The sequence below is a fragment of the Trypanosoma conorhini genome (genome assembly GCF_003719485.1).
Source record: "Trypanosoma conorhini strain 025E chromosome Unknown Tco_14.4_contig_00661, whole genome shotgun sequence".
NCBI classification, from domain to species: domain Eukaryota; phylum Euglenozoa; class Kinetoplastea; order Trypanosomatida; family Trypanosomatidae; genus Trypanosoma; species Trypanosoma conorhini.
Genome location: NW_021704753.1, coordinates 1 through 9,569, shown reverse-complemented (window position 1 = coordinate 9,569; position 9,569 = coordinate 1). Strand labels below are relative to the sequence as shown.

Here is a 9,569-nt window from a genome sequence, read left to right as displayed (position 1 = left end):
TCTTTCTATAGTTTTTCTTTTTTTTTTTTTGTAGGAGCTTGGATGGCGTGTGGTCTCTGTTTCAAGTGAGCTTTTAAGGTTCTTTTCCCCCTTTTTTCTACGTGTTTCGTACTTTGTTTGGGTACTGCTCTCACACGGATGTGGCTCATGGCCGCCGGTGGCTTAGACTGAATTCATCCACCGACGAGAGGCTTCCATTGCCCTGTCTGCTGCTACTCGAGAAGCTGAAAAGTGGGAGTTCCGTACATCATGTTCTTTGACTCGGTGCCTTTGTGTGTGTGTGTTTTTTTTCTTCAGTCTCTTAAGCCCGCATTGCTTTGATTCCTTTGCCCTTTTCTGGGCCAACTGCGTTTGCGTGCAACTGGTGAGGCGTGGGGCGGTGCGCCGAAACTATTGAGACGACACTCACTCGTGCCCTCCCTTTTCTACTCCCTTTTTTCGTGGCTTTTTCAGACGGTTGCCGGGAATGTCACGTCTAGCCATCCTTGTTTTTCTTGGCACAGCGTACATTCTTTGGGGAACGCTGCAGACGGTCAGCATCAAGTGGGCGGATTCACTCACGGCAACCGATCGTTTTCAGGACTATAGATATGGTTTTGCCCATCCTTTTGTTCAGGCTCTAGTCATGTTTGTATCAGAGAGCCTCTCCTTGGGAGTGCTTGGTGTGCTGCTACTGGTGAAACGATATGTGCTCCGCCAAGCAATCGTCAGGGGGAAGGACGTTGCTTTGCCGTGCAACCCTATCGTCTGGATGCTTCCTGCAGGAGCAGACTTTGTTGCGTCTATTTTGCAGAACACGGGTCTGGTTTTAACGTATGCCTCTGTGTACCAAATGTTGCGTGGTGCAGTGGTGCTCTTCGTGGGATTGTTGTCACGCATTTGGCTGGGACGACGGTTTACACGCGTGGAGTGCGTTGGGATGGCTTTCGTGGCTGTTGGACTCACGCTTGTTGGCCTTAGCTCCGTTTTAAGTCACTCCTCGACAGGGGCGAGTAACGCAAATCGGAATCCTATTCTTGGCAACTTGCTAATTGTATTGGCGCAAGTGCTACATGCCTATCAAGGTGTTTGTGAGGAACGTCTTGTGAAGTTGTACCGCGTCCACCCACTCCAGATGGTGGGTACAGAGGGAGTCTATGGGGTGGGGATGGCACTTATGCTTTTGGCGGTTTTGCAGCTTCTGCCCTCTTCCCCATTCCAACACAACATTGTTGGTTCCATCGACACTGACACTCAACTTAATATGGAGCACGTGCGTGTTCCATTTGACGACGTTATCCTGGCGTTTGATCAGATGTGGCAAAGTAGTTACTGCTTGCTCTCAATGCTCTTGTACATATTGGGGGGCTTCTTTTACAACGCATGTCAAATGACAATCATTAAATACTTTTCGGCTGCCGCTTGCGTCATGGTGGGATCCCTGCGTAACATCACGGTATGGGTGGTGGCTCTTTCCATCCCCAGCATCTTTGATGAACACTTTAATTTTATACAGCTGACGGGATTTTGTTTTCTTGTTGCAGGGAATGTTTTGTTCCAAAATGTCGTTCCAGATCACTGGTGGCATTCCTGCTGCCCAGTTGTGCTAGGCACGCGTGGCGGGCAAGCTGAAGGCGAAGGTGCATAGTAGGTTGTCATCGAGGGCATGCAGGGGGCTGTTCTGCTTCCCCCGCAAACTGTTCGGGGTCCTGCCAGGGCGCAATTGAAGTTTGGATTTGTGTAAAGGCAGCACCGCTGCGGTGCTTCCGACGGAGGCGTACAGGGAAAGTAAATACATAACATGCAGTTTGGAGTGTTTATTTCCTTTGGCGTTTTTTTTTACCCTGCCGTTAGTGTTCCCCATTTCCTTTCCTGTTTTTGTTGTTGCTCTTTACTCCCTTGTTCTCTGTGCGTTCGACGTCGCATTTCCCTTTAGTGCGAGGATGTGTGTGCGTGCGTGTGTGTGTGCGTATGTGTGTGTGTGTGTGTTTTTTGCCTTCTTTCCTTTTCTCCCGTATTCGCAGTGCGTTTTGCCATTCTGCGGACGCGCTTATTTGGGGGCGTGCTTGTGGGGCGCAACTGAGAGGTGGCAAAGCGCCTCCCACGGTGTCGCCAAGCGAAGTGGGCGGCACCACGCAGCTTGCGGGCGAAATGCCCTAAGAGTGGGATGCGTGGATTGCACTTGTTCCTTTTTTTTATTTATTTTTATTTTTTATTTTTATGTCAATCGCCGGATCTCGTCTCTCACATTCACCTGTTTTTTTGTTTTTTTGTTTTTGCTTTACCCTGCGACAACAACAGCGGCGGCAGAAGCAGCGTACCGCGGAATGCCAGAGACGCGTTCACAGGGCAGATGAGTGACGCAGACGGGCCACAATATCCTTGCGCAAATGTGGTTTTCGTAGTTGAACTGGAGCAGGACATGGGCCGCAGCGAGGTTGAGATTGTGGAGAATGAGGAGCGGAAGTTTCTTTATTGGAGATACAAGGCCTCCGTTGCGCTGGTCACTAGCATGCACGAAGGCGGAACTGCCCCGACAACTTGGGATTGCCCTCATAGCTCTTCCTTGCACAGTGACTGCGGCGGACGGGCCGCACGGGAGGCGCGGTGCGGGCGACAGTCCACGACACGCCCGCAGAAGCTTGATACAACGGAGGTGTCGCAGTACAAGAAGGGATCAGTGGCATTTCCTCGTGCTAGGTCGCCCCTGACATGGTCGTGGAATCCGGTACGAGCCGGTGAAATGCAAACGCGTGCGGCGCAATGTGAAAATGTCTCCTCGCATGTCGGAGGTGCGTCTGTCACAGACGTAGGGAGGCCGCACAGCGTTCTTTGCTCTTCGCCGCACAGGCCCCCTATGTGCGCTTCCTTGTCGCTGTCTTTGCGCGGCGACACGCAGCTGCACGGGGACGCTGGGAAACGGCGATGGAACAGCAGCAGCAACCTTTGCAGCAAGGCTGCTGCTTCCAGCGTTGCGTCAGTGGTCCCTAACGATGGGGCCCGTTTGCCCAAGACGACCTTGGCACCCTCCGCAGGGCGGAGTTCAACTTCACTGGGCAAAGGAGTTCTCCCCAGCAAGAGCGGGTGTTGCCCCTTGGAAACTGAAACGGGTATCACCATCAGGCGCCCCAAGGCCCTCGTTGATGATCGTTTTGGGCGGCTGAATACTTTGCAAGATCTCCTTCGCATAGAGTTGGAACGTGAGGCGTTCGAGGACTGGAGGGTTCTGCGGGATGAATTTGTAAGGATAGGTTGTAAGCAGATGGAGGGGAAACCACTGCGGCGCACTTTGCGATATGGAGCTGGCAATGTGGAGGGTCTTGTAAGGGTGACGGCGACAAGGTTCAGCTGGGAAAGAGAAAAACGGTGGCAAGAGAGACGTTTTCAGGCACTGGAGCTCTGTAACCCACGCTCAGACAAGGCGGGGCTGCATGCTGTTGCACAACAATGCCCTCCCCCCAAAACTCCCTTTAAGCCGAATGAGAGGATGAGGGGGAGCACACGGATTTACATGTGTACGGGCGCATGGAAATAGGCTTGTGGGAGTTGCGAAGATGTTTTTTTTTCCGCGTGTGCATTTATGTGTGTCTGTGTACCATTGCTCCTTGCGGTGTTGGCTAACTGGTTCCGTCGCCGCGGACTTTTTAGTTTTTTAGCTTATTTTATTCATTTTTTTTCTTTTCTTTTCATTCCTCTTTCCCCCATGTTGTTTGTGAGCCTCTGCCGTTTGAGAGGAATGCATGGCCCAGTCATGTCGTTGCGTGCAAACCGTCCTCTACTAGAGAAGGCCACCATAACACTGCGGCACGCCGTTGAAGTGGCATATGCATCCGGTCTATTGGGGCCGCCTCCTCGCACTCTTGCGGGGGTGCCGGAGGCGGGCGCCTTCGCGCCGCACTCTGTGGCTGACCCAATGGGGCCACGCCCAGAATTCAGCGTGGGCGGCGGCGACGGTGAGCATGAGAGGACGCGTGATCGGATTCTTTTTGCGTCCCGCTGTGCGGAGGGAGCGAGTGTAGCTGCATCCTCATCGACGGTGTCGATCGCCCACTTGGAGGGAATCGTGCGGCGCGTTGTGTGCGGCAACCTTGACGGCGATGTGGTCCTACAGCTGATCCTCGAGGTGGCGGAGGGCAAGGAGCGACTCCCATTTGCGGCCCGGTGGCGCCCAGGCAGCCCTGAGGCTCTGCAGGGGCTGAAAGGCGGGAAGTACGTGGAGGAAGTGAACGAGCGGCTTGAAGGGAAGCGAGTGCTCTTGAGCGGGAGGCTGCAGGTGGAGGAGCGCTACGATGCGCAGAGCAAGATGCTGCACAAGGTGCCGGTGCTGATGCTGCTACCAACGCCGTCTCTTGAGGGAAGCGGTTTGTCTTTTCTTGGCGACTGAGGCTCTTTGTGTTTCCGTGAGGGGGCGAATGAAATGGTTCGGGGCCGACCTCGACCCTATCTTTTTTTGCGCTTGTCTTTTTCTTCTTGTGTGCTGTGGATATTGCGCCCTGCCTGCGCTGATTCTCCCTCGCCTTCTTCTGCCCTCTTTGCCGTCGTTTTTTGCCCCCTCCTCCTGCCGCGAGCCGCACCGTGTGCACGGCGCCAAGGATCCTACCAGCAGTACCCCCTCCCAAGCCGCGGTGTGGCGAAGCGCGAGGGGAAAAGAAGTAGCACTCAAGAAACAGAACCGAGGGTGAAAAATATAAAATAAAATAAAAGACTACCGTTGCGTTTTTGCTTCGTGGTTGTGGTTGTTGTTGTTGTTTTTTTTTTGTTTTCCCGCATCACACACATGTTTTCTCGCACTTGCTGTCGCATGATGCTGCGGCGCACAGCCGCACGCCGGTGCAAAAGTGTCAATAGTGTGACGTTGGTTGGCGTGGTGCACGACATCCAGAATGGGTTTGTCTACGAGGACGCCGTCACCCAGTTTACCCTCACAACGACAAGCATCGACACAACGCATCCGACACAAGAGGTCGTGGTGGAGAAGGATCACCACACGATCCGCTGCTTTGGCGAACTCTTCTCCGCGGAAGTGAAGCAGAAGATTAAGGAAGGCAACGTTGTCTGTGTCAATGGCCGCCTGCGACTTAGCCCGCAGCTTGAGCCGTCATGCAATAAGCACTTCTACTTTCCCTACATCCAGGTTCAGCCTCCTCATGGTCAGGTGGCTGTTATTCACGGCGACCGGAGGACCACACCGGTGTCCGTGAATCCGACCGTTGACGAAATTCCCGCGGAAACCGAGAGCGGTACGAACGGCAAAACAACTTAGCCTAACTGGGCTGCCAGTGTGTGCCTGGGGAAGCTTATTTACAGAGAGAGATAATTCTGAGGCTTTGGCAGGGGCGAAGGAAAAAAGAATGAGAAGGACGAGACAGTTATGTTTGGTGCTTGCGTGTCAGTGTGTTTTGGACGGTGCTATGGGAGGCGGTTTGTGAAGAAATGCTGGTTGGTGGTGCTCTGTCCTTTTAGGCATAGCCATTGATGCCGTGGAAGACGACATGTGGAGAGCGGCATGCCTTTTCACCTGTTTTTTTTTGCATGTATTTCTTTCCCGTCCCTTGTTTCTTGCTCTACCCCAATGAACAGAAAGAGGGGCAAAAAAACGCGTTGTGTATTCACGTATAAGCACACAGTAAGAGAGGGCCCACTGCTGGGGCGATCTCAATGCAGCCGCAACCTGTTGTTTTGAGGGAGCAGACGGTTCTGGAACGGACCAAGGCGGAGAGTCTGTTGGAAGTGCGGAACCTCAATCTATGGGGCGAAGGATTGACAGATGTCTCTGTTGTTGAAAAGATTCCTGGCATTGAGGTGCTCGCCTTGGCTGCCAATCAGTTGACTACGCTGCGTCCCTTTTCTACCTGCACCTCGCTGCGGGAGTTGTATCTGCGAAAGAACTACATCAAATCTCTTGCCGAGGTGAAATACATCAAGGGGCTTCCCAAACTGCACACGCTCTGGCTCATGGATAACCCGTGCGCAAAGAGCCCCAACTATCGCAGTTTCGTCATTCGGTGTTGCCCACACCTGAAGCAGCTAGACGACATTGAGGTCACTGAGAGGGAGCGAGAGGAAGCAAAGAGGAAGCTTTCGAAGAGTGCGGTACATTGCATATTGAGACACGGGAGCATCACTGAAGCGGAGCTGAACAGCAGTCCGCAGCAGCTGTCTAGTCCTTCCTCCGCGCCGAAGGTGGTTGAAAAAGGGCCCACTGCGGGCGTAGTTGGGCGGCTCAGCAAAGATGGGAAAGCGAAGGAGAAGGAGGAGACACGGCAAGGCGGAAGCCGGGGTGACGACACCGTTCGGGCATCGAGTGTCAGGCCCACACCCAGCGGCGGTCCATGCATGACGCTTCAAACGCAACAGGCAATTCTTACCGCCATCGTGTCGCTCATACCTGAACTGACGCTGGAGTCACTGGGGGTGCTCCAGAAGGAACTTCGAGAGGAGGTAGAGCGGAAGGAAAAGGCCACTAGGAATCAACCAAGTGGCTCACAGTAGCGCGACGCTTGGGTCAATGCGCTATTCTTTTTTTTTGTTGTGCTTTGCTGCTATCGTGTAATTGTTTCTTCCCGCCTTCCCCCTCCTCCTCGCAAAGTAAATGCTGCGTTGTCTGTGCGTCCTCTCACCCACCCACCACTACTTGCTCTTTTCCTTCCTTTCGTTACTTTGTTTTTTGTAGCCGCGTATTACTGGCCGATTTGTTGGTTTAGTTGTGAAGTAAAGGGGTAGTGCGTTTTTTTTTCTTTGGTTTTTTTTGTGTGTGTGTCTGCCGGTGTCTGGCGAAGGAAGAAAAGAGAGGACGAAAGGACGCCACTCAAGGCGTGTGAAGCTCAGAGGAAAAAGAGGGCGGACCCGCGTCTCTGCTGGGGGGTGCAGGGGGCACAAGGGAGGAGGACAAGTGGACGGAGAGGAGAGCCACGAGGGAACCCCGGCGAGTGGAGGGAGCAGCAGCCGCAAGAAGCGGACGAGGCCCAAGGCGCCGTGCGGGGGATTCGCGGCAGCGCGGGACAGAGCGTGTGGCCCGGTGTGTGATCCAACAAAAAACGGCAGTGTTTTGAAGCTTTCTCGAGAAAAGCAAAAGCACAGGCAAAAGGAAAGAGGGAAAGGGAAGGGAAAAAGAGACAGAGGACACCAAGAACAACAGGAACGCGAAGAAAATGTCGTCTGAAATAGAGCCGCATATTCTCCGTAAGTACGAGATCCAGGCGCAGTTAGGACAGGGTGCGTACGGCATCGTCTGGCGTGCTTCTGATCGACGCACCCGTCAAGTAGTTGCTTTAAAAAAAATTTATGATGCATTTCAAAACGCAACTGACGCCCAGCGTACGTTTCGAGAGATCATGTTTCTACAGGCCCTGAAGCACCCGAACATCATTAAACTGCTGCATGTACACCGTGCGACTAACGATAGGGATATATACCTTGTTTTCGAGTATATGGAAACCGACTTGCATGTTGTGATCCGTGCCAACATACTGGAGGATGTTCACAAACGGTTTATTATTTATCAACTACTGAAAACGTTGAAGTATCTTCATTCTGCGGAATTACTTCACCGTGACATGAAGCCATCGAATCTTTTGGTCAATAGTGACTGCTCAATGAAGGTAGCGGACTTTGGACTAGCGCGCTCCATCCTCTCACTGGAGAAGGAGCAGGTGGCTCGCCCTGTCCTCACGGATTACATCATGACCCGTTGGTACCGGCCGCCAGAGATTCTTTTGGGTTCGACGCGCTACACAAAAGGAGTGGACATGTGGGCTGTGGGATGCATTCTTGCCGAACTCATTCTAGGGAGACCCATATTTCCTGGACGAACCACAATAAAGCAGCTGGAGCTCATCATCAACGTGCTCGGCGAACCGACCCCAGAGGATATTGCGTCGACAAACTCTCAGTTTGCAGAGACGATGATGATGCGGGATATTCGACGCACAAATGTTACCACGTTTGCGGAGTTGCTGCCTAAGGCCTCACCAGACGCGCTTGACTTGGTGCAGAAACTTATGCGTTTTAACCCCAACGAGCGCCTCACCGCGGAGCAGGCGCTCGAACACCCATACGTCGCCGACTTTCACAAGGTGCAGGACGAACCCTCGGCACCGGCACCGGTAACCATCTCGCTTCCCGACGACACACGTTTTACGATGCAGGAGTACCGCGAGCGTCTCTACCAAGAGATTGCCAACGCAAGAAGAAGGATACGCCGAGAGGCCGTTGCGGCCTCAACTTCAAAAAAAGTTGCAGAAGCCGTGGAGACACGGGCTCACCCGACTTCCTCCGCTGCGGCCCCAGTGGCGGAAGAAAAACGGGAGAAGGTCCGTGATCCAGCAAGCACGCGCACCGCGACACACACCTCCTCCTCCTCCTCGGTCGCTGTTCGCCCAAAATCCTCGGCTGCCACGCGTACGGCGCTGGCGAATGGCACCAATCAAACCTCTCTTGCGAGTAGAACGTCGGACCCAACGCGTCAGTTGCATCATACCCGGCCCGTTGTTTTGCGTCATGGGCTCAACGGCTCACGCGCCGCGCACAAGTAGACGATAAGACACTGAACGGTTTATATATATTTATATATACACAAGAAGAAGGAGCGTTGAGACGAAATAAAAAAGAGGGAAAAATTAGGTGTGTATGCCTCAGAGGATGCAGAGGGACCTGGGGAGTACATGACAACATGCCGGCCGTGAAGGTATGTCTAGGTAGAAGTACTTCCTTGCGACTTCACAAGTTTTTCTTTTTCCACTGTTGGCCTTGCCACCCTTCTGTTTTGTTTTTTCTCGTTCCGGAATTCTCCATCCCTTTTTTGTCTTGTCTGTGGACGGCGCGAGAGGCCCTTTTTTTTTATTTGAGTTCTTGTTATTTTCACTTTCTTCCCCTTTTCCTTTTTTTTGTTACTTTCTTGGCTCGTATCTCCACTGTTTTTTTTTTTGTCGTATGTGTTTCTTCCTCGCCGGTGTGACGTGAGAGGCGCTACCAGGGCTAGCAGCGTTGCCAACTTTCATTGCACAGGCACACACACACACACACGCACTCTCCCTCTTTTTTTTCTCGGTGTGCTTTTCTTCTTTCTGCCCTGTGTGCCTGTCTGAATTGTTCGACGAGAGGAGATGAACGAGCAGGTGTGGGGGATGTAATCTTGTAGTTGGGTCATCCTCTGGGAGTGCCTCTCTCTGCCTCTCTTCCTAAGTATATATATATATATATACATATATGTATGTATGTGTGTGTATATATGCATATGAATAGTTGCAAACAGAGAAATAAAATTTTCAGTGCATCAGTTGGCTGAAGGCGGTAACGGGTGAATGAGGGTTGAGTTCGTTTTTTCGGTGCTGGGCGTGACGTGATGGTAATAGGCGTGCGTAACACGGCAGATGCGGGGGGGCGGGGGGTGCAGTGCGTGTAAGTAGGCCTGGAAGGCACAGAAGTGGCGTGAACGGAAGGGATGCGGTAAACAGAACAATCAGCGGCACCTTCTCCTCCCTCGGGCACGCGCGCACACACACCCAGCACAAAAGAGGAACCGAAGGTGGAGAGATGAAGTAAAATAGAAGGAGTGAAAGAATTAGAAATGAAAAAGAGGAATCATTCAA

The 9,569-nt window shown here is 52.6% G+C and overlaps 6 protein-coding genes across 6 annotated transcripts, besides 8 other annotated features; all 6 read left to right on the top strand.

Annotated features, from left to right (window-relative positions):
- Positions 1–11: 11 nt before the first annotated feature.
- Positions 12–30: a microsatellite.
- A 436-nt stretch (positions 31–466) lies between these two features.
- On the top strand, positions 467–1,627 carry Tco025E_07911 (putative solute carrier family 35 member F6-like; the record flags this gene model as incomplete). The annotated part of the gene is made up of 1 exon (XM_029374770.1): positions 467–1,627. The coding sequence occupies one exon, from the start codon at positions 467–469 to the stop codon at positions 1,625–1,627; it is 1,161 nt and encodes a 386-aa protein (XP_029225110.1).
- Positions 1,628–1,923: 296 nt separating this feature from the next.
- Positions 1,924–1,968: a microsatellite.
- A 200-nt stretch (positions 1,969–2,168) lies between these two features.
- Positions 2,169–2,201: a microsatellite.
- Positions 2,202–2,332: 131 nt separating this feature from the next.
- On the top strand, positions 2,333–3,514 carry Tco025E_07910 (putative ATP-dependent DEAD/H RNA helicase; the record flags this gene model as incomplete). Its single annotated transcript, XM_029374769.1, has 1 exon — positions 2,333–3,514. One exon carries the CDS (start codon positions 2,333–2,335, stop codon positions 3,512–3,514), a length of 1,182 nt encoding a protein of 393 aa, XP_029225109.1.
- Positions 3,515–3,621: 107 nt separating this feature from the next.
- Positions 3,622–3,678: a sequence feature (A-rich).
- Positions 3,679–3,715: 37 nt separating this feature from the next.
- On the top strand, positions 3,716–4,363 carry Tco025E_07909 (putative MP24; the record flags this gene model as incomplete). Its single annotated transcript, XM_029374768.1, has 1 exon — positions 3,716–4,363. One exon carries the CDS (start codon positions 3,716–3,718, stop codon positions 4,361–4,363), a length of 648 nt encoding a protein of 215 aa, XP_029225108.1.
- A 331-nt stretch (positions 4,364–4,694) lies between these two features.
- Positions 4,695–4,740: a microsatellite.
- A 40-nt stretch (positions 4,741–4,780) lies between these two features.
- Tco025E_07908 (RNA editing complex protein MP18) lies at positions 4,781–5,242 on the top strand (the record flags this gene model as incomplete). Its single annotated transcript, XM_029374767.1, has 1 exon — positions 4,781–5,242. One exon carries the CDS (start codon positions 4,781–4,783, stop codon positions 5,240–5,242), a length of 462 nt encoding a protein of 153 aa, XP_029225107.1.
- Positions 5,243–5,637: 395 nt separating this feature from the next.
- On the top strand, positions 5,638–6,471 carry Tco025E_07907 (Protein C21orf2; the record flags this gene model as incomplete). The annotated part of the gene is made up of 1 exon (XM_029374766.1): positions 5,638–6,471. One exon carries the CDS (start codon positions 5,638–5,640, stop codon positions 6,469–6,471), a length of 834 nt encoding a protein of 277 aa, XP_029225106.1.
- A 571-nt stretch (positions 6,472–7,042) lies between these two features.
- Positions 7,043–7,089: a microsatellite.
- A 41-nt stretch (positions 7,090–7,130) lies between these two features.
- Positions 7,131–8,513, top strand: Tco025E_07906 (putative protein kinase, putative,mitogen-activated protein kinase; the record flags this gene model as incomplete). Its single annotated transcript, XM_029374765.1, has 1 exon — positions 7,131–8,513. One exon carries the CDS (start codon positions 7,131–7,133, stop codon positions 8,511–8,513), a length of 1,383 nt encoding a protein of 460 aa, XP_029225105.1.
- A 467-nt stretch (positions 8,514–8,980) lies between these two features.
- Positions 8,981–9,007: a microsatellite.
- Positions 9,008–9,163: 156 nt separating this feature from the next.
- Positions 9,164–9,216: a microsatellite.
- Positions 9,217–9,569: the final 353 nt, after the last annotated feature.